This window comes from Musca autumnalis, unplaced genomic scaffold (assembly GCF_047663935.1).
Source record: "Musca autumnalis isolate F117 unplaced genomic scaffold, ASM4766393v1 scaffold_3, whole genome shotgun sequence".
Lineage (NCBI taxonomy): Eukaryota > Metazoa > Arthropoda > Insecta > Diptera > Muscidae > Musca > Musca autumnalis.
In genome coordinates, this window is record NW_027411866.1 from 177002159 (window position 1) to 177026850 (window position 24692).

Below are 24692 nucleotides of genomic sequence, written 5' to 3' on the forward strand. Positions count from 1 at the left end.
AGCAGGCTGAAGGTATACCTCTGTCGGCAAAGCCGACTGATACTTTTTTACTTGTTTTTACGAACGTTCGCAACGCCACTCACACCCACCACTTCCGACCGAGAGGGCGACCGTCCCCATACGTAGGGACCGCGTACACACCATGATCCGAATCATAGCGGGTTATTTGTTAGCGCTTGAAGACAAGCTACCGAAAATTAATTCATCAGCTAGTTAACTACATATTGTATATTGTACTAGTGGACCCAGCGAACTTCGTCTCGCAGTCATTTAAGGTACATTGAAGTTGATTATTTGCCTTGCTATTCATTTTTGTCATGGCTATTGCGAGACGAATTTGAAATAGAATAACACATCGAACTATTCTTTGGAAACCGTATAAAGTATATACATATTCTTTATCAGCATAAAATTCTTTGGTGATATAAACATGTTCGTCTGTCTGCTGATTTAGATACAGCTCGCAATATTTAAGATAGAGCTTTATAATATGGTACCGAAGTTTACATTACTCCTAGGATGTTTGATATTGAAAATGGGCTATATCGATCCATGTTTTGATATAGGCCCCAAAGAACGGTACTTCCCGATTTTTAGGTGTTTTGCAGGTTTACATATATTTCCTCACTAAAATGGCTGGCATTTTGTCTAAGTCTTCTTTGGAGCTATTAATTCATACCGAGAATTGTAGGTATATGTAGTTTACGTTTTAATATATCCCTCATAGAAAATGTACATTATTTTTTGTTGAGTTTTTGAAACTCTTGGCAACACACAATTTTAATACCCTTCAACATAAGATGTGGGGTATATTAAATTGTTCATTCCATTCATTCATTCATTGCAACACCACTTTTTTCCATTAACTATATATGTACATGTGTACATATATTTTTGATCAGCATACAATTCTAATTCGATTTAACTATGTCCATCCGTCCGTCTTCTGAAATCAAGATAGAACTCACAATGAATTAAACTTTATGTAGTCATTTGTAGTAATCCTGAGACAATTGGTATTGAAAATGGGTCCATATTTTCGTATAGCCTCCGCATAACGGAAACGGTGTTTTAAGTTTTCACCAAATTTTCTAACAGTATTGGCTTTAATTTCACATTTAATGTTCCCAGTGGTAAGAAAACTCCATGAACATTTTTTGGCATAAGTCCCCATTTCAGTATAGCCCAAACATAAAAAAACATCCTGATCTAATTTGCCATTTAAAGTGGCTAGTGGTTAAAAAACTCCTCCGCAAAAATTATATACACAGGTCCATATTTTCCTCCCGACCGAAATTGCTGTAATTTGGTATAGCGGGTTATCAGATTGGAAGGTACAACGAAGTGAAGTTTTTAAAATATGTTTCCATTGTAGTCCTTGTAATTTGGTATTTCGGATTCCCAATGGGCAGAAGACCTGGACGCAGAAAAAGATCAATATAGGTTCTAGTTTAGTATATACCCCATATTTAGGAACTTCCAGTTTTTATGTATTTTAAAGGTTGTATCTGCATCGTCCAAGTGGAATTACTGTAACATGGTATTTCGAATTTAGAATGGGTAGAAAATATAAATCTCTCATTCGTATTAGATCTGGTTTAAAAGAATATTCAGCCCGATCATGAATGTAAACTCCCCGTGAGTTTTGTCTTTCTGTCGATGCAACTTAAAGGAGAAAGTGAAGCAACTCACGGTGAGTTGATATTCATGATTGGGCTGATTAGCAGTTAGCATATTCCACGTTTCCTAGGAATAAGCCGTCGAGTTTAGTACTTTCAAAAGCGAACGGAAACTAATGGTTTTATTTTACTTAAATACAATTCTTGGTGGAGGAGATAATTTCAGGCAAGTTTTGATCTAATCGAACGCTATGGAAAGTGGTGTACATGAGACGGTTTTCTCAAAATCATCCGATCATAGAATCGACATACCTTCAACGATCCTTTTTATTACGCAGGTCATTAATGGCATGTTTATGCAGTCATTACCTGTCTTCGTAACAACCTCGGTTTCGCATCTCGTTGTTCATATTAATTATGGATCCCTTGATTAGTCACGAACTCGATACAATGATAGCTGTGTCCCTTTACTTACCTGAGGTTACCATTTCTACCATTTGTTACCATTTTTAGCCTGCAAAGCGTTCCTTAACCCCGAAAAGTGGCAAAACTGGAAGCAATTTTTAAGAGAGTGAGAGTGGAGAGAGAGCGAAAATGGCTTTCTCTCATGGTTTAATAAGAAAGGTTAGCCAAAGCTTTATGTCAATTTAAATTTTTTCATTCGAGTATGCCTAAAACTTCAAAACAATATAAACAAACTGTGTATGTATGTGTGGTGTTTGAATAATATGCCAAACAATTTTAAAAACAATCGAATTCAATGATTTTTAAAATTGTTTTTAAACCATTTGTATGGAAGAAATTGGTGAGATTTGCATTGAAACAATCGGTTTATCATATTCACAACTCGATTATGTGGAGAAAACTTAACTCTTCATTCATTTTTCGCGTTTTTTATAAAATGCTGAAAAAATGCATTGTAGACAAACCCACTTGTTGCTTTTATTTTGAAGTTTTAGGAATCCAAGGAAAACAAGGGTTCTATAGATTTTTTTCATTTAAATCTACCTCTTTACTTATACCATGCTTTCTCTTCTACCACAGGCTACCAGCAAAATTTCTGCAGGTAAAAAATGGCAGAACTGATTTTTCGACTTTTGTTTGACGAAACTGGACGAAAAACAGAAGAAAAAGTCGAACGCTGACAAAATTAAATTAAAAACTGTGAAATAAAAGACGAAATTTGATTTTTTTATAGGTGTGTCTTTTTACGTGATAATTTGTAATAATTATTACGAAATGTTACTAAATGCTGTCTTTTTACACAAAAGTTCAGTAAAAGAGAGCGAAGTGAGAGAACAAGTTTGACAGTTGTTTGCTGAGAAATTGCTAAAAGTTGCTGAAAGAATTTTTCCCAGCAACCTTTAGCAAGTTCGATCAGCTGTTTTTTAATCATCTGGGAATGGTCAGCTGCTCAATGTTTATCTTATTTTTTGTGGAAAAATACTACAAATATTACGACTCAGGTTTATTTATTGATTATTTTATTAATATATTAACTATTTTTTATTTATTTTGCTTAAAATTGAAGAACTTTTTCATTGCTTTGGAGTTATTTTTTCTTTCATGCATTGGCGCCAATGTTTTTGTTTTGGTTATCAACTGTTATCTTGCTAAAGTTTACTAAATGCTGTCTTTTTACTTTTTCTCTATTTTCGTATCAAAGAGTAAAATCTCTCTTACTCTCTGAAAAGAAGTTACTGAATAATTATTACTGAAAAAGTAAAAAGACACAACTTATGTCTCTTTTTGACATTGCTGCCAGATCTACAATTTTTCCGTTCCTTTACTTTTCTGGTAAAAATGTTCATGAGAGAGCAATTTTGGGCAATTTTGACACTTTTCTCTTTTACCACCCTAACCATTAAAAAAGTAAAGGAACAAAGCTGATGTGAATATTGCAAGTTATTGAGTTGATGAAGACAACAATGTGGTAACAAAGATCCAACTCGATGGTGAATTTGGCCGTGGGTATGTGGGGTTGATGGCAACACAACGGCCAGTTAATTTAAGGTTAAATCCGCATTCTTCAATAATATTAACTTCGATGTCATTTGAAAACATCCCTTATATTCTGCCAGCGTTCTTCCTATTATGTTTTCCAAAAATACCACGCTGAGAATGGTAATATCTAAACTCGCGTCTTATAAACTATTTTTCGCAATTAATTTCCACAAAGAATTGTTTGAATAAAATGAAAACTGACTCCGAACGCAAAGCTTGAGAAAAATGTGTGGAAACATTGACTTTCTTAAAAATATTTTTTGCAAATTTTTCACAGATTTTCGCAATTTTTTAGGGTTTATCCTTTTCTGCTATGAGACCATTCCGAATTGGTGCGAGTTGTCAAAATCAGTTCAGCTATAAGCGTAGTAACTAACATCATTTGATTATATTATAAAAGAGTTCAGTAATGATGACTCTCTGACTGACTGACTGATAATCAACGCCCAGACTAAACGACTAAAGCTAGAATCTTGAAATTTTGGGTGAGGGTCACGCTTGGTCTGAAGGTGTCAGATAAGGCTGGATTTTTGGAAAAATTCGAACTAGAACTGTACTAAAAGTACTAGACGGTACTAAATATGGTACACTTTGTATTAGGCAAACGCGAAGAGCTAGAATCCTGAAATTTGGAATGAGGTTCACTGATGGAGAGTTAGAAAGGTGTACCAAATGGTTTTTGGAAATTCGAACTATAAGTGTACGAAAAGTACTAAAAGTTACTAAATTTAGTACTATTTGGTATTACGTGAACGGATAGAGCTAAAATCTTGAAATTTGGAATGAAAATCAAGGTTTAAAAGATGAGTTCATATAAGGAGGTGGTTTTGAAATTGTGTACTCATGTGTACGAATAGTACTAAATGGTACTAAATTTGGTACAAATTGAATTTGGGCGAACCGATAAAGTTGGAATTCTGAAATTTGGAATTACTACTACTGTTGGAGCGTAGGTTTGAGATATGGAGGCAGTTTTCGAAATTCGTACATATGAGTAGTTAAGTGATCGGATAGAGCTGGCATAGTGAAATTTGGAATTAAGATTAATATTGGAGTGTGGGATTTGGATACTTTTGGAAATTCGTACTTATGGCAACGAAAAGTACTAAATGGTACCAAATTTTGTACAATTTGGATTTGGGTGATCCGATACATTTGGAATCCTGAAATTCGAAATTAAGATTACTTTTGGAGTGTTGGATAGAGGTAGGTTTGGAAATTCGGAACTATGGGAACAAAAAGTACTAAATTTGGTACAATTTGGATTACGGTGATCTGATGCAGCTGTAATTCTGAAATGTGGAATTAAGATTACTCTTGGCGTGTAGGATTGAGATAGTTGTGGATATTCGTACTCTTGGGTACGAATAGTACTAAATAGTACCAAATTTGGTACAATTTGGATTTGGGTGAACGGATATAGCTGAAATTCCGAGATTTGGAATAAGGAGTACTATTGGAGTGTAGGATAGATAAAGTTTTGGAAATTTTTAGTTATGGGTAGGAAAAGTACTAAATAGTACTAAAATTGGTACAATTTAGATTTCAATGATGGGATACATTTGGAATCGTGAAATTCGGAATTAAAATTGCTGTTGGAGTGTTGATAGAGGTAGGTTTGGAAATTCGTACTTTGGATACGAATAGTACTAAATGGTACCAAATTTGGATTTGAGTTGTCGGATGTATCTGGAATTCTGAAATTCGGAATTAAGCTTATTGTTTGAACATTGCACTGAGGTAGTTTTGAAAATTTGTACTTATGGGTACGAAAAGTACTAAATTTGGTACAATTTGGATTTCGCTGATCTGATGTAGCTGCCATCCTCAAGTTTGGAATTAAAATACCTGTTAAATTGTAGGATTGATAAAATTTTGGAAATTTTTAGTTATGGGTAGGAAAAGTACTAAATAGTACTAAATTTGGTACAATTTGGATTTGAGCGAACGGATAGAGTTGAAATCAAAGAATTTGGAATTAAGATTACTGTTGGAGTGTAGAATTGAGATATGGAAGTAGTTTTTGAAATTCGTACTTATGAGTACGAAAAGTACTAAATTTGGTTCAATTTGGATTTGAGCGAACGGCTGGAGCTGGAATCTTGAAGTTTGGAATTAAGATTACTGTTGGGGTGTAGGATTGAGGAAGTTTTGGAAATTCGTACTTATATGTACGAAAAGTACTAAACGGTACTAAATTTGGTACAACTTGGATTTGAGCGAACGGTTAGAGCTGGAATCTTGAATTTTGGAGTTAATATTACTGTTGGGGTTAGTTTTGGAAATGCGTACTTATGCTTACAAAAAGTACTACATTTTGTACAATTAGGATTTGGGTGAAATCCTAAAATGTGGCGCTCGAATCCTAAAATGTAGAATTAGGTACACTTAGGGGTACGAAATGGTTCCATGTATGGTACAATTTTGTATTGGATGAACGGATAGATCTGGATTCGTGAGATTTGGAATTAAGATTACTGTTAGCATTTGCTTATAACGTCCGATTTAAGAAATATGTGCCATAAATATACGAAAAGTTGTAAATGGCACAGGATTTGGTACAATTTGTTATTGTGTAAAGGGAAATTTGAAATAATAGGAGAAGGTCCGTATTTACATATGTATTTACATGTAAAGTACTAAGTAGTTCTATAATTGGTTTTGGGGGAACAGATAGAGCTGGAAATGAGGATGACGGTTGTTGGGTTAGGCCGTATTTGCGCTGAGAACCTCAATTAAAATATCTCAAAAAATGTGGATTGCTCTTGATGTGTAGGCGTGACGAAAATCGAACGTGACGAAATCGAACGTATTAGTACACAAAATGTTTTAACCATTACCATAACCATCACCATAACGCATACGAAGTAGCGGGCACTTTGCTAGTATGTGTATATAGACGTATTTTTGATGGGTGCTATTGAAACCGGATGCGCATCAAAATCGTATGGAAATTGCACGATTTTTAGCCACTTTAAGGGTTTTTGCATTGTGTGATGCAACTGGCGGCACACTTTGACCGCTGAGTGAAACATCGAAATATGCATAGGTATTGAAAGAAATTGATTCGCTGTATCCAAAAACGGATGTGCATCAACTGATTTTAACTAATTCGCGAATAATAGGCTTTTTAATTTCCACATTTTTGAATGATTGTAATTTCAATATTACTCTTAATTTCCTATCCTTATAAGTTATCACTGTAAGCAAATAAGCTTTCACGATGGTATACCATATTTCTTGATGAAGTTTTAGCAGTACACATTAATTATTGTATGGGATTTTAGCGAAACAGTTGAAGAACTCCCAAATATTTTTTTTTTAATTTTTCGAATCAAACCAAAAAATATATTTTCAACAATATTTTCCAACAATAAGTTTTTCTCTTTTGTTGTTGCTATAGTATGCAGTTTATGTACCCAATCTCTATAAATTTGGTATCATATTTCTCTACGCATTGTCTAGATTCGCATATATTTTTTAATTTATTTTTTGAGGGTTTGTACGGACTCTGGGACAGGATAATTTGGATTTACTTCAAATTTTTTGTATTATTTGTTGATTTTCCGCGAAAATAATAATTAATTTTAAAACTATTTAAACATCTACGAATAGATATGGGATGCTGTTAACGATTTATGCATACAGTTTCTCATAACAACAAATAAAATATTTTTAGATATTTGTTCTTTATATGAGAATAAAAACCGCTGTAACTTTTGCGCGCATCGTCCAATTTTGTGAACGCGAACAAACTTGAAACCAGAATTTTTTTCTTAACCTCTATGCAAAAAATTGTAGATGCGCTCGCAAAAAAATTTTTTAATTTTTTTCATATGGAATTGCAAAGGATTTTTGTTTTTCGCCATATATCTAACCTAAATGTGCTAAGAACAGATCCCTTGTTTTTTAAAATTAATAGCTGACAGTCTCAATCAACACAGTCTACGCAGAATACATTTATAGCACTGTCACAAGTACTACTAAAAACTTTCGTGTGCGGGAGATGTATAACAGAGTTGTCCTAAATCGGGGTTCATATCTCGGGAAGTATTGTTTCCCCTAGCAAAATGGAATATATATGATTTCTAGGGAGATTTGAAAAGTCCAAAAAGCCCATAAACTACACAAAAACGAAATTTGTGAAAATTTGTGAGGGAGGTACTCGATGTGCAAAAATTCAGCCAAATAGGATAATCAGTTCGTAAGTGCTCATTATACCCTCAGCATTTATGCTAACGAGGGTATATACACTTTCATACGGGCAAAATGTGCCTCATCGAAATAATGGTTTTAGACCCCAAGTATGTTTGGACGAAATGTGTTTCAGACAATTTGGAGTCGATTGAGCAATGTCCGTCCGTCTGTCTGTCTGTCTGGCTGGAGCACACGATAACTCTCGAACGGACGAACCGATTCGGTTCAAATTTTGGCTTTCGTAATATTTTGCCCAAACTTAGTTTAAGTTCGAAGATGGGCTATATCGCTCCACTCCTTCCGGTACCTCCCCCACAAAAGTTCGAAAATGTTCGGAAAATTTGTGCGCACGATAAGAAGGGAGTAACTGATTTGGCCCACACTTTGTACATCGTGAAAGTTCAACCAGACTTAGATGAAGTTTAAATATGGACTCAATCGGTCCACTCCTTCGGGTACCTCCCACACAAAATTTCGGAAAAGTTCAGTTTAGGACCTGCTCTCGAATCGCTTTGATTTTTGTTGTAGCAACTTGTATTCGCTGTCCCCCATACGACGGTACAAGTTTCATAAGGGGCAAGTCCATACTTCCTGAGAAAATAGCCTGAAAGGTGCAAAAAAACCTCTATGACACCGTGTGTAGTGGTTGGAGCGCACGATAAATCTCGAACGGATCTGCCAATTCGGTCCAAAATTTGGCCTTCGTAATATTTTGTCCAAACATAGTTTAAGTTCGAAGATAAACCATGTCGGTCCACTTCTTCAGGTACCTCCCTCACAAAAATTCAAAAATCTTCGGAAAAAATATGCGCACGATAACTCTTGAAGGGAGTGACTGATGTAATCCATACTCTGCACATTCTAATATATCTACCAGATATAGACCAAATTCGAATATGGACTATATTTGTGCACTCCTTTTTGTACCTCCCACACAAAATTTCGGATAAGTTCACTTTAAGACCTGCTCTCTAATCACTTTAATTTTTGTTGAAACGATTTATATTCGCTCCTCCATTACGACGGTAAACGTTTTTTTCAGGAGCAGGTCCATATTTCTTGGGAAAACATCCCGAAAGGTGTAAAAAGCCTTATGTCACCACATGTGGCTCTCGAACTGTTCTACCGATTTGGTGCAACATATGATCTTCGTCATATTTTATCCAAACTTAGTTTCATGGGACAATACCGGTCCCCAACTTCCAATACTTCTCCCCAATATTTAAAAAATGTCACTAAAATGTTAGGACGATATCACTTGAATGGTGCAACCAATTTGGTCCAAACTTTGGATCTCCTAATATTTTGTCAAAATTAAGCTTAACTTCTAGAATGGCCCATATCGGTCCCCCCTAAGGGTACCTCCCCCACAAAAGTTCAACATTTGTGTCTTAGTCCACTTAATTCCTAATTCACATTTTTGTCGGCAAGTTCAAATGTTGAAAAAGGGCCACAAAATTCTGAAGAGACGCTAAATACATTCTCTCTGTCTGTAGATGAAAGTTTTAATTCACATTGGCTGAGGGATACATTTGTCGGCAAAGCGACTGACACTTTTTTACTTGTTAGTGATTTTACTTGGTGACTGTAGGGCTTTTAGGTAGGGCACCCGAAAAAAATTGTACCGTTGCAATAGGAGGCGCGAGGACAACCTGCTTCAAATAAATTTTAAGACCTGAGATATGTATGTCTTTAAACTGCACTTGTGCGAACAATTTTAACATTTTTGTGTGAATCTGACCTATATCTAGATGAAACATTACGAGAAAAAATATGGACCAAATCGGTTGATCCGATATCGTGCGCACCATTTTAGCATAAAATGTTGAACATTTGTGGTGGGAGGATTGGGCCGATATAGACCATCTTAGAACAAAATGTTGGGCCAAATCGGTTAATCCTTTAGAGAGTTATCATGCGCTCCAGCCAGCAAGACAGACAGACAGAAGGACGGACATGACACCAAATTATCTGAAACAGATTTCGTCCAAACATACTTTAGGTCTAAAAAATTATTTAAATGAGGCAAATTTAAATCTTCTCAAAGGGTATATAACCTCCTAGTTAGCCTAAAGGCCAAACCTATAGCTCTGCGTGTTGCGTGTGCGTTCAAAAATACAAATACGAAATACATGTATTTCAAATTGACAACAAAAACAAATACAGGTATTTTGTTTTTTCGAACGCTCACGCAATTAATTAGGTAAAGCCATAAAGGCTGAGGGTAAAAAAAGGTAAAATTAATTGATTCTAGCTGCTTCTGAAATACAATACCTATTTTATTATAGCCGTGTGACATTTTTTAATTTCCTGATGAAAATGGATTTTGCATTTTCTGCAGCATATTTCATTAACAAGTAAAAGAGGTTTAACTTCGACCTGGCCGAACATGATACATATATGCAAGGTCAATATGGAATAACTAGCTTCCCTTTGATGGTTGATTTTTTACTTTAAATGTCAAAATTCAGAAAATTGGATGGGGAACGTTAACCGATATATATAGCCCATTTTCCAACTTGATCTAAGTTCAGACCAAAGACAAGTGTGTACAAAATTTCAGCGCTCTAGCTCAATTCGTTACGGGAGGATAGCGTAATTACAACAGACGGACGGACGGGCATGGCTACCTCCAATTAAGACTTTTACGCTGATGAGTTACAAATGAAATGATAAACCTCTAACTTATGGCGGAGGTGTGTTTATACCCTCCATGTAATTGTTGGACAAGTGTTCTAAATATAAAACTGTAAATATGAAGAACGTCTTATTTTGTCATACTTTTAACTATAGGACGGGCCCTTGTGATAAATAACTATACAATTTAAATGGACCAAAATATTAGGTCTGTACGATAACTTCGCAAGTGAAAAGTACTTGCAAGTACTCAGCAATTTCTCAGTAACGTCTCTCCACCAATTTTACTCCCTCGAAGCTAAAAATTTGCAGATTGTTATCGAACAGCAATTTGCAAAATCTTGCAAGAAGTCAGGCGATTTGAAGAAGAAGAAGAAGTTGGCGGAAGAGATTAAATAAATAAATAATAAAATAAAAAAGTAGTCACCACAAACTACAAAATAAGTTATTTTATTTATATTATCGTTTTCCATAATTTATTTAATAACACTGTGCAACATTTTTAAGCTAACCGCGTGCAAACAACTTCTGTCCAGAATTTTATGAAAGTACAGGACCAGTAGGCAAAAACCATATTTGGGTTTTGTTTTTTTAGATAGGTTTCGGTTTTTATGGCCTCATCTAAACATGGTTAAAGATCGAATTTTTAAAACAAATCGGGGCTGTATCTCCGAAACCAATACGAACCTTGTTTTGGCATCTGCAGCAAACTTGTAGATAAGAGCAAGAAGAAAATATTTGGAGGAATAGTGAACTCGAAAAACTGCATTTATTGCCTCAAATTTTATAATATATCTAAAAATTGTATAATTTGTGTATATTTCGCAGCGTATCTCCAAAAATGTGAAATTCTTCTTAATGTTACCTTTTGGGAAAATATTCTCTGGAATGTAATACACAACTCTTCAGAACATTATATTGTTGTAAAATGCCTCTATCGCCTTGTTTGCAGCAAATTTTTCAACAACAATTTGATAAATATTTCAATAATTCATTGAAATACCCAACATGAGAATAAACGGCCTGTGTGAACATTGTTTGAAATAAATTTTGTAAAAGGTATGTTTTGAAATGCCGCTTAAACAACGTGAAATAACCATTTTAGAGTTTCAGAATGTTCTGAAGAATTGATGGTCACATTATTTGGAAAATTTGTAGAATGGTTACTTGTTTGAACTCCCAACAGTTTAGTTGTTACTGACCAGAATTTCAGAAATTATGTAAACTTTTCTATATTTTAACAAGTTTGTTGCGCTAGATGCAGCTTTTCCTAGTTCATCTGTTTGACACATAAGTTCTACATACTAGGGCTACAATATTGGTGAAGCTGCAAAGCAAAATTCTTATTCGCTTCGGAAATAACGGTCCGATCACTGGAAAAAAGGCTCATATTAGGTAGGTTTAGATTAGGCCATAAAACCTAAACCCGATCTAAGAACACAAAACCCAATTAAGGTTTTTGTAGGCTCAATATGTACATTCAGAAAATATCCATTAGAAGTTGTTTCCATTTCCAGTGTTGCACAGTGTAATTTTCCCTTTTTTATTTCTATTTATTTTAATAACCAAACGTTTGTTTATGTTTTTGCCAAGAAGTCCGCCACACAACATTCGAATTTAAATCAGTTGATCAAACTTGCAAGTTCTTACAAGAAAAATTTTCCTTGCAAAAACTTGTAAACAAAACTCCCCAAAGCTTAAGTGTTTTGGAAACTTCCATCTCTGTTATGAACACATGTTAAATTTTGTTTCGATCTGGCAACTCCTTCATATAGAAACAGGTGTTCAAAAAAGACGCATCCGCAATTTTTTTACAATGGAAAAATTAGAAATGCGTGCTGTCATTAAATATTTACATAAAAAAGGTTTATCGGGACAAGAAATTCATAATGATATGGTGAATGTGTTAGGTGAAAGTGCTCCTTCATATGCAACAGTAAAAAATTGGGTTGCTGAATTTAAACGTGGTCGTACAAGTATTGAAGATGAACCACGTAGTGGACGTCCAAAAACAGCAACAACAACAGAAATTGTAGCCAAAGTGCATGATATGGTATTAAATGATCGACGAATAAAAGTGCGTGAAATTGCTAATATCATGGGCATCTCAAACCGATGAAAAAGCTTTCTGCAAGATGGGTGCCGCATTTGTAACAGTCGATCAAAAAAGCATAAGAATGCTTGTTTGGATAGTTTTAAGCGAAATAAAATTGATTTTAAGCGTCGTTTCATAACTGTTGATGAGACATGGATACACCACTATACTCCAGAGACAAAAGAACAATCCAAACAATGGACTGAAGCTGGAGGAAGTGCCCCAAAGAAGGCAAAAACAATTCAATCGGCTGGTAAGGTTATGGCAACTGTTTTTGGGACTTCAAAGGTATTTTATTGATTGACTATCTGCAAAAGGGTAAAACAATAAATTCAGAGTACTATTGCAACCTTTTGGATCAATTAAATGTACAAATTCGAGAAAAACGTCCTGGCTTACAACACAAAAAATAATTTTTCATTCAGTTTTCTGGACGCCTACTGCAATCTATGAGCAGTCTAATAACCATGTGGTTGCTTGCTACATGTATGCGCATGTAAGATAAGAGTATTTTACGACCTCTCCATAAGATTGTATGGCAGATGCGTTCGTACACATATGTGCACTCTCACTTTCTCTTTTCTACACACTAGTTAAGTAGGTTAAGTAATATTTTACTATTTAGTTCTTAAGAATAATTTTACTTTCAATAAACAGTCAATGTATAGCATTCAACTGGGAAAGAAGTGTTTTCTTTCCACGCATCGGATCCCTATTCACACCCCTTATTCTCATCTTATCCACTTGACGAGGTTTGATTGATTGAAAGATTCAGTTGTGCCGTAGTATTCGACGAGAGATACAAACAAAAATGAGCTGCAATAGAACTTTAATGTTTTGCCTCTTGTGTTTCATGGCCTGCCATTTTGGGACTGGATCGCGGACACCAAATGTAACAGCTACTGTATTAGAGAGTAAGACACCGCTATTTGCTCGGATCAATCAAAAAATAAGTATGAATTTCTTTTTATTGTGTCAGATTATCCCGATAACTTGGAAGTATCGCCATTTACCAGACTGGGCCAAAAACTATATCACATTGGCGAAAGCAAGGTATGTATGCTTGACATTAGAATGTTTACCGTGAAATTAGTAATTTTTATTCGCTACTTTTTACAAAGGTGAACTGGTTCAAAGCAAATTTGATTTGCCGAGGTATGGGCGGCTACTTGGCTTCTTTTGACAATCAACAAGAATTCAATGAACTTTCAGAGCACCTAAAAACAAATTATCCCACGGATAGATGGTTTTGGATATCAGGATCTGATTTGCATTCTGAAGGACAATTTTATTATTACAGAACTGGTGAACCAATGAAATATGCTGCCTGGACATCGGCGCAACCAGACAATGGCAGTAACAAAGGTGAAGGTGAAGATTGTGTTCACTTGTGGTACAAAAATTCCACATATGAAATGAATGATTGGATTTGTAGCCAAGACGCATTCTATATCTGTGAAGCCGACAAGCCTACTACGATTTTGGTGACTGTATTTTAGAAAAAACGATTCGTGGTCTGTTTTCTAAGACTATTCAAAGTAATTTTATGCAAATGATGAAAGAATTACACACTTAAACGAAAAATAAAGAGATTTTCTAAACATAACTTTTAATATATTTTATTGTGCGCATTTGAGATATTAGACATCATTAGAATGCCTGGGGAAATTTTTTTTTTGGGCAACTATTTCAGATTATTTCAACTTTTTTAATAGTAGCGCACGCGTAACGCACAAATAACATGCGTTATATACCCCGCAAAATGTTCGATGCCAGAGATGCCATTCAATCATGGGTGCAAGTGATCTGGCATGTCATCTTTTTAGCATCTTCATCTATGAATTTTAAATGAGCGTGGACCCCAAAAGATGGTATTCATTTTTGGATCCATAGCATGTCATTTATACCAATGCTTTGACATGTCATTTTCACCAATGCTTTGGCATGTCATTTCCACCAATGCTTTGGCATGTCATTTTCATCAACCCTTTGCAATGACATTATCATTACGACGAGAGTTTTAACAGCGTTGATTGTGATTTCGAGTCTCCGACAAGATCAAGCCTATTTTAAATAACTAATCTTATATATTTAGAAAAATGTGTATAAATAAAAACACAAAATTCATCTCAAATGCTGATGAAAAGATCGGATCTTTCACGACTTCCTTTGCATGGGTTCAAATGCTGATGAAAAGATCGGATCTTTCACGACTTTCTTTGCATTGGTTCAAATGCTAATGAAGAGATCGGATCTTTCACGACTTCGTTTGAACCAATGCAAAAGATGCCATGAAATCACGTCATCGCATGGAACCCTTCCTTCAAATTTTGCTGGGATACTAAATGGTCACAGTTGGTATAATTTATAACAGCTTTGAAGTGTTATCATGCGGTTCGGCATTTGATGGTGAACTAGAACAATGGGTTGAATTGAAATACAATTTCATACAATTCATAATTTCAACTGCTGAATGGGACTTAACTGCCAAATGAGAATGAGAAGCAATGATGAAATTAAACTTTATTTAACATTCATGGCTCTAGTTTAAAAAGAGATAAATATGCTAAATCTAAGTTTTCAAAGCGATAAAATGGGCCCGGAAACAGCTTATAATAAATTGCAATCGAATTTTGAAACTGTCAGTTTTGCTTAAATAATCAGTTGCTTGATAGTGTGGCCGTTCATTTTTGCCAGTCATCACGTAACCACAAAATATTTTACCACTGAAAGCCATGGATCCAGGCTTTACTTTTGAAAAAAATTGAATACTTGGATGAGTCAACAATTATTAATGTTAAAAAGACCCGTGCCGAATATCTTTAACGCTTGTTAATACAAATGCAAATTTCCCCCAATAGTTGCTGCAATTCATTGGGTAAACCCAATTTTAGTTCTATAAGAACCTTTTTAGAAACAGTTGACAACACAAAAACCTCCATGGGTGTAATTTAAACACATTTTGGTGTAATATTTTTTTTTATATAAGGATGCAGCAGCGTCAAATCCATTTCAAGAAATTACAAATAATGCATGTGTAGAAAGAGTTCTTTCTATTATTTATTTATTTATTTTTGATTTTTACATGTATAACAAAGCCTATAGGCCAATGACTGAAATACACTATACATAACACGGTGGATTTAACTACGCCAACTAAAGGACATAATGAAGTAACAATTATGAACTCTATTAAAAGTATTAGAATAAGTACTTTATGAATGTGAAACCAATTTAATTGAATTTCAGTATACAAATTTGAATGAAGTATTATTTAGTACAAACTTTTTGTTGACGTTTTCAAGTTTTTAAGTCACGTATGTAAAATAAAATGCATGAAGTGAATTTCAATAGTAAAATAAAACTACTTTTAATTCTTTGTTTGTAATTATTTGTTAAAAATGTTTGGGGATTTTTTGGGGAAATTCAATAAAATCTGGGGAATTTTGGGGAGAAATTTTGCAGAAGTTGGGGAAAAGAGGCTAAAAAATACTGGCAACGCTATATATAAGTTATAAACTTTGAGAAAATTAGTACAAAATATTAATACATATTTATAAGTAGTAAAATGGGTTAAGAATTCTTGAATTATAAAATCATTTGCATGAACGAATAATGTTAGTATCATGGTGCCATTATGATGTTTTTAGGTCATATGATGTTTTATTTTATAGGCTATAATAATTTTACCTGTTCCAACAAAAAACTACAGTCGGAGCACTAAAAATAGTAGTGTATCGCAGTCGAATATTAACATAGTTAATTAACACATATAATTATGTAAATTAAATGCATGAATGTGTAATATTCATACATTTCTATAACGGCATTTCTATTATATGATTTTTATACCCTCAGAATTTATGCTAACGAGGGTATATACACCTTCTTACGGACAAAATGTGCCTCATCGAAATAACGGTTTTAGACCCCATGTATGCTTGGACGAAATGTGTTTTAGACAATTTGGAGTCGATTTAGCAATGTCCGTCCGTCTGTGTGGCTGGTGCGCACGATAACTCTCGAACGGATGAGCCGATTTGGTCCAAAATTTGGCTTTCGTAATATTTGTATATCGGTCCACTCCTTCCGGTACCTCCCCCACAAAATTCGTAAATGTTCGGAAAATTTGTTCACACGATAACTCTTGAATACATACTGTGCAATTCGTAAAATGTCTACCAGACTTAGATAAGGTTCAAATATGGACTTAATCGGCCCAACTCTTCGGGTACCTCCCACACAAAATTTCGTATAAGTTCATTTAAGGGGCTGCTCTCGAATCGCTTTGATTTTTGTTGTAACAACTTGTATTCTCTGTCCCACATACGACAGTACAAGTTTCATATGAGGCAAGTCCATACTTCCTGAGAAAATAACCTGAAAGTTGTAAAAAATCCGGTCCAAAATTTGGCCATCGTAATATTTTGACCAAGCTAAGTTTAGGTTCGAAGCCATATCGGTCCACTCCTTCAGGCACCCCCCCCCCACAAACTTTCAAAATTTTCGAAAATTGTGCGCACGATAACTTCTGATGGGACTGACCTATTTGGTCCATACTTTACACATCCAAATATATCTACCTAATATAGATCAAGTTCGAATATGGACTATATTTGTCCACTCCTTCGGGTACCTCCCACACAAAATTTTGGATAAATTCACTTTCAGAACTAGAACAAGCATTCGCTGCCTCAATTGCGGCAGTGAAAATTTATCAGGGGTAAGTCCACACTTCTTGAGAAAACAGCCCGAAAGTTGTAAAAAACCCCTATAGTACCAAATGTAGTGGCTGTAGAGGTCGAACCGAATACTGGGTTCGACCACACTTTGGATATCGTTATATTTCTTCGAATATTAGAAAAAAATCGAATATTAGAAAAAGTTCGAAAATATTCGCTAAAATGGTACGAGCGATATCTCATAGACGTAGCATCTATCTGTCCAATCCTTGGGGTACCACCCACACAAATTATCAACATTTTTGTGTGGTTAAAGGTCTGTTCGAGGATCCTTTGGTATGTTAAAACCCCCTATTTATTGATATCCCCGCAAATTTTTTAGCTTTAGTCCTATCCATATTTTTGTCGGCCCTTACGCCCAACATTTTGAGAACCCCCTAAATACATACATAAGTGTTTTTGCGAAAAAAGTACCTCAATCCACACAGGCTGAGGGTATATCTCTGTCGCCAAAGCCGACATATACTTTTTTACTTGTTTTTACGAACGTTACTAACGCCCCTCACACCCACCCCTTCCGACCGAGAGGGCGACCGTCCTCATACGTATGGACCGCGTACACACCATGATCCGAATCATAGCGGGTTATTTGTTAGCGTTTAAAGACCAGCTACAGAAAATTAATTCATCAGCTAGTTAACTACATATATATTGTATAATTTACTACTCATTCAAAAACATAATTATTCTAGATTTAGTAGTGTCTGTGCTCATTCCAAAATCTATAATACTATATAAAGAATTAAAACCAACACTCATCCTATAGAGGGGATCACACATTGCATAGTTTGAACGGTGAAAATCTAAGTATAACAATTGGTAGTATCTACTGGATCTAAAAGGTATATTTATTCTAAAATATGATATTAAAAAGTCAGATGGTACAGAGCCATTTAATATTTTCAGAGTTGTAATAGCATTAAACATTATACGTCTACTTTTTAAGGTACGTAGCCGGATAAGTTTTAGTCTACTAGTATAAGAGGGCAATTCAAAGTCACTACTCCAGTGTAGATTTCGTAATGCAAAAATGTGCAGATTCAATGTTATCAGAATAGATTGCATAATGAGGATCCCATACCACAGAACCATACTCTAAAATTGGCCTAACAAGATATGTGTATAATTGTGTAGTTACATATGGATCAGTAAATTCTTTCGCCCAACTTTTTATAAAACGCAAAACACCATAAGCCTTATTCACCATAGTAATAATGTGGCTATTAAAATTTTACTTCGGATCCATCAAAAGTCCAAGATCAACGTATGTTTCTACTGATGATAATGCATGTCCATTCATACAATATTGGTATAATAAAGGAGTAGATCGAAAAAAGCACATGTGCATACACTTTTTTAAGTTTAAATTCATACAGTTTATACTACAACACTGAAAAAGACTATCTAAATCGTTTTGGAGCAAATCCACGTGATATTGAGACTTATAGCTCATTTAGACTAGCCATAAATCCTCGACTGGATTTAATAAATCCAGTACAAATCCCATTGCATTTAGATATACATTTTGGAGGATTTAAATGGCAGTCAGCTGATTTTTGTTCATAGCACAATTACCAAGGTAGATGCATCAGCCCATCTGAACGAATATGAAACGTCAAAAGAATTTTTTGTAAATTGAATTCGTCTCAAAAAACATACGCCAAATTACAAATGTATTGTTTAATACTGAAAATGTTAGCACATTATGCTACTAATGCTAACTAAAGAGCAAATAAATTATTATTTTATCGCAGTTTGCCCATCTAAAATAAATAAACGAATTATTTTATCGTTTAGACATCATAAATATTAGTCTTGGTTGATTAAAATCAACTTTGCACATCAAAACAAATTTAATTTTTCCGCCTTGTTTACAAATTTTTACATTTTAAATTATTTTTAGTGTAGCAATTCACCGATGCATCTACCTTGTTTCTTGTGAAAGCTTGCAAGTTTTTGTATTTTCTAGCAACATGTTGCTAAAAACAGAGTTGTATACGAGGATTTATGCCAGATTTAAAACAAATCCACTCAATAGGAGGATTTATTTTTGTATGGGAAATCTGGTAGATTTTGGCTGGATTTAGCAAATAAAACCTGATAATGCGCTAAATCCGGCAAATGGTGTCATATCTAAATGGCATATTATGTATGTATGTGTTATAAATAACTTGACATCGTCTGCATACATTAATAATTTAGAATATTTAATTGATTTTGGATTTAGATCATTAACAAAAAGGATAAATAAAACTGGTCCGAGGCAGAGGTGGAAGCGAGTCGATGTTCGGTCGGCGGCGCGCCGCCGCTTCTCTTTTTTTAAGGTTTCAGCCCGCCGCCGATTACATCGGCTCAAATCGGCTAAAAATCGCCGCCGTCAACTCGATTGCAGATGGCGCGCGCCGATATTTTTTCATCGTTATAGTCGATTTTGCCCATAGATTTTAGTTGATTATCTGATTTAGCCGAAACTTTGCATATCGTAAATTTTTTTACAAACGTACATCAAGTTCCAAGAATTTACAAGGTACCTAATTCACAAAAGTTCAACATTTTTGTTCAAGTACAGTCTAAAGGCTGTACGAGAATCGTTTAATATTTTTAGCGAGATTACTTCTTGTGGTCTACAGCGATATAATGTTCTTAGTTCCTAAGTCCATGTCTACTGGCATAATGGTCCAAAAGTTCTAAAAAATCCACGGTGACCAACTAAAGTGCCTGACGGAGATATCTATGGAAAGGAGTGATTGCGACAATGGTCCAACCTTTGCGCATCGGGAGCAGTTTGAATGTAGTGGCCGGATTTACGTATTTTTGACTGAAAGTTTACAAAAATTTTATTTGATTTGAGACTTTCTCCTATGGACATATGGAAAATAATTTCTGAGTACGGCCACTACATTCATAGTATGCCGCGCTTCGTATTATTTCTTTCGCACTTAAATCACTATATCGATCCAACTATTACTACTTATACATGTCCAGGATACAACGGGTCCTTGTCATTTGTATTACGACAGTATAGTTTTACTTACTGAAGTTAAGTTGTAAATACTCTATAGCCACCTTAAATGATGTCGATTTAGGCCTAAGAAGATGGTTTATATCGGTCCACCTCATCCTGTATCTCCCATACAAAAGTTCAAACATTTAGGCACAAGAACAGGTTGCGTGCTCTCGGATAAAATTTAAACTTTATTTCGTATAGTTCTCACAGTACTAATTTAATTACACCAGTAATGTTTTGCGAAAACAACCCATACATATGTCAGTTCGGCACTTATTGCTGGAGGACGGTGACAAACTCGAACCCTTTCATAATTCAGGACAGGAATTTAGGGACTTCCATGTTATTGGATACCAACGTATCCGCAATTCTTCCTTTTGAGTACCGGCATACAGCTCAATAGAACATCGAAATCTATCTGAAAAATTTTACTACTTTAAAAAATTTTTTCTTTATAAATTTATAATAGTTACAAACAGATTACATGTTTTAGAAGAGCAACAAAAACATCAAGACTATTTCCTCCCCACGATCTCTCAAAAATAAAAACTTTTCTTTACGGCAATAGGTATGTTCGTTTACTCAACAATTTGTACAAATTTGTACAAGTCCAGTAAGTTCTTGTAAACGACTAAGGTCTTTTGCATCGTACTGTAAGGTAAACGAACAACTTCCAGTAACAATTCGTAGAAATTTTGAGTAAACGAACACACATAAGCTCTGTTCCTTTACGTGCAAGAATCTTCAAGTTTTACCACTTTTTACTCGAAAAGCGTTCCTTTACTTCAGACACCATACAATTCATATGAGATCAGTTTACAACTTTTGCTACTTTTGCCGGTTTTACCACTTTCAAAAGTAAAGGAACAGACCAATAATTTGTGTACTACAAAATATGGCAAAATAAGCCGCCAGTCGGTAAACTAATCGGCGCGCCGCCGCCGATTGTCTGTCAAATGTACTGAGCGAGCGAGTCGAAAAACTGGGTCGGCTTCGTTGTCTGGTCCGAGGTGACTTCCTTGGGGAACAACGGATGGAACGTTGAATGATGTTGAGTGACAGCCTTCAAATAAGACTGACTGAGATCTGTCATGTAAATATGATGATATCCACCACAACAAATTTTGATTGAAGCCTATGCGTTCAAGTTTATAAAGTAATACTCTACTATTAACCCTATCAAAGGCCTTGCTGAAGTCAGTGTATACAGTATCAGTTTGCTTAAGCTGAACAAACCCTTTTAATACTTCTGACGAGAATTGATTCAGGTTGGTTACAGTTGAAAGATCACTGCGAAACCCGTGCTGGTATGAACTCAGTATTGGTTGAACTTTGTGAGCAATGATATCAGTAACTAGTTTCTCGAATAACTTTGGAATGGCACTCAACTTTGCTATTCCTCTTTAATTTGAAACATTGCTAAGCTATCCGATTTATGAAAGGGGACTAGATAAGATTTTTTTCCAAATAGAAGGGAAATGACAAAATTTGAGAGAATAACTAAAGATTAATGTTAAAGGTACAGATAATATGTCCGAACAATATTTTAATATTACGTTAGGAACACCATCTGGACCTGCACTTTTTATTGCTTTTAAATTAGGTAAACCTTTTGAAACATCGTGGATTTTAAAATATGGCACAACTACATTATCAAACTGATGAATATCATATGGATAGGAGCTGTTGATTGCGGAATTGTCATTTGAATAAACCGATGCAAAGAAATTAGCAAAACATTGAGCAATTTCATATCAGAAGTATATTCTACATTATAGAACGTTTATATATAACCAGATTAATCAAACCCACTGGGTTTCAAATGTCACTTCCTTTGCGTATACGTCAAATATATCCACATTAAGAAGGTTAACCCTCCAAAAGGCTGTAAAGAGGTTTAGAAGAAGATTTCCTTTTAAAATTTACAAATTCATAAAATGATTTCGGATTTGATTGAAAATTATCTTTGACTTTATTGAGATAATCTTTATACAACCTACGAGACTCAATAGTATTCTTAGACCTAGCGACTGAATAGTTGGTATAATCAACTGCGGAACCAGATTTCTTATACTTTCGAAAGAGCATACTTTCAGAGTTTTTAATGAATAACAGCGCAGATGTAATCCAAGGAGGATTATTAGAGATTTTAATCTCAATTGTTGGTATACATTCTAACATTTAAGGTGTTATAAATTTTTTTCAATTCAGATCCAAAATCTGCCCGGAAGTCCAATTAAGACCAATTATGATATGGTTGGAATTCTAAAGATTTCAAAGCATTGCGCAATGTTTACAAAAACTAAATCAAGAATTTTGTTATAAGGATCGCTAAGTTTATTGACAATACCAAAAGAGTGTTGGCTAATATTCATGTTTGATGTTAGAGGAGTCATAGATTCTGAATCAGGTAATGAAAGCCAAGGACTAATGTGTGATCATTTAGGCATAGTTTCTGGACAACAGAAGATATTGCCAATAAATGGCGATAATAAATATTAATTTCAGACGAAGGCGGTATATAGGAACATGACAAAAATAATTTAAAATCACTTAAATCTATACACACGCTTACAATTTCAATATCATCAATATCATTCATTTCGATTCTACTGCAGGAAAGAGTTGAGTCAATGTCAATAAGAAAATCGCCACCTTTCTTATTTAACCTATATTTTCGGAATATTTGATATTTAGGGCATAAGATTTCACTATTCAATATTGAGAGTTTCAACCAAGTGTCAGAGAATGCGATTATATATATATATATATAAAACTGAAGCTGCCGGCATAAAGATAAGTTAATTTTGAATTTATTCCACGGACATTCTGATAACAAATTGACTAGTTTTTTGAAACATTATATATATGGCGAATAACAAAATTCCTTTACAATTCCATTTGAAAAAAATTAAAAAATTTTTTTGCGAGCACATCTACGATTTTTGATATAGACGCAAAGGAAAAAAATCCGGTTTCAAATCTCCTCGCGTTCACGAAATTGGCCAATGCGCGCAAAAGTTATAGCGGTTTTTATTCTCATGTAAAGAAAAAATATTTAAAAATATCTTTTTTGTTGTTATGAGAAAATGTATGCATAAATCGTTAACAGCATTCCATATCTATTCGTAGATGTTTAAATAGTTATTAAATTTATTTTTATTTTCGCGGAAAATCAACAAATAATAAAAAAATTGTGAAGTACATCCATATTATCCTGTCCCAGAATCCGTACAAACCCTCAAAAAATAAATTAAAGAATATATGCGAAATCTAGACAATGCGTAGAAAAATATGATACCAAATTTATAGAGATTGGGTACATAAATTGCATATTATAGCAACAACAAAAGAGAAAAACTTATTGTTGGAAAATATTGTTGCAAATATTTTTTTGGTTTGTTTCTAAAAATTAGAAAAAAATATTTGGGAGTTCTCCAACTATTTTGCTAAAATCCCATAGAATAATGAATGTATACAGTTAAAACTTCATCAAAACATATGGTTTACCATCGCGAGAGTTTAACTGATTACCGTGATAACTTATAAGGGTAGGAAATTAAGAGTAATATTGAAATTACAATCATTCAATTAATATTATAATTAAAAAGCCTGTTATTCGCGAATTAGTTAAAGTCGGTTGATGCGCATCCGTTTTTGGATACAGCGAATCAATCTTTGTCAAAATTTATGCATATTTCGATGTTTCACTCAGGGGCCATTGTGTGCCACCAGTTGCATCATACACTGCAAAAACTTTAAAGTTTGTAAAAGTCGTGCAATGTGCATACGATTTTGATGCGCATCCGGTTTCGTCAGCGCCTATCAAAAATACGTCCAAATATACCAATTTTAATTAGATTCTTCAAGAACCGCGGATGTGCCTCCACATTCTATTTTTGGTGAAAAACCCATATTACACGCGAATCTCTGTAATTTATGACACGCGTTTTCGCAAATATTATAATCGCGTATAAAGGATTCCATTTACGTAAAACAATTTCAAGAAAATCGCGGTTTAGTACGCGGATTTGTCAAAATAATTTTTTGCTGCTTTTCCTATTTTCAGGGTATCTATATCCGCGGTTTTAGTGGATGGATTCGATCGCGGAAGGTCTCATTAGATCCGTCGCGTAAAAAAACTAAATTCACGCGGGATACAAAGGAAATTGAATGGCACTTGTAAATTTTAAACGCAAAAAATAGGTTTTTTAAAAAAAATCACGCATCAAATATTGGCCTTTAGACTCCAATTACTAGGATGCTGTAAGGAGCACACTCATGAGATATGCATTAAACGACGTAGAATCACGAGTTTTATAATCCTAATGTGAGATTTGAATATTATCTTGTTGCGCGTTCGAATTATTAAAACAATTCAAAAAAACCCG

General features: G+C 34.6%; 1 protein-coding gene across 1 annotated transcript; it reads left to right on the forward strand.

Annotated features, from left to right (window-relative positions):
• The first annotated feature begins 13363 nt into the window (after positions 1–13363).
• On the forward strand, positions 13364–14068 carry LOC141398371 (C-type lectin 37Db-like). Its single transcript, XM_073975657.1, has 3 exons — positions 13364–13466; positions 13532–13605; positions 13674–14068. Exons 1-3 carry the CDS (start codon positions 13364–13366, stop codon positions 14049–14051), a joined length of 555 nt encoding a protein of 184 aa, XP_073831758.1. The 3' UTR covers positions 14052–14068.
• Positions 14069–24692: the final 10624 nt, after the last annotated feature.

Coding starts and splice junctions, on each gene's coding strand:
- LOC141398371 (XM_073975657.1), top strand. CDS start 13,364: ATGAGCTGCAATAGAACTTTAATGTTTTGCCTCTTGTGTTTCATGGCC. Junction 13,467..13,531: donor AACAGCTACTGTATTAGAGA/GTAAGACACCGC, acceptor TTATTGTGTCAG/ATTATCCCGATAACTTGGAA. Junction 13,606..13,673: donor ATCACATTGGCGAAAGCAAG/GTATGTATGCTT, acceptor CTTTTTACAAAG/GTGAACTGGTTCAAAGCAAA.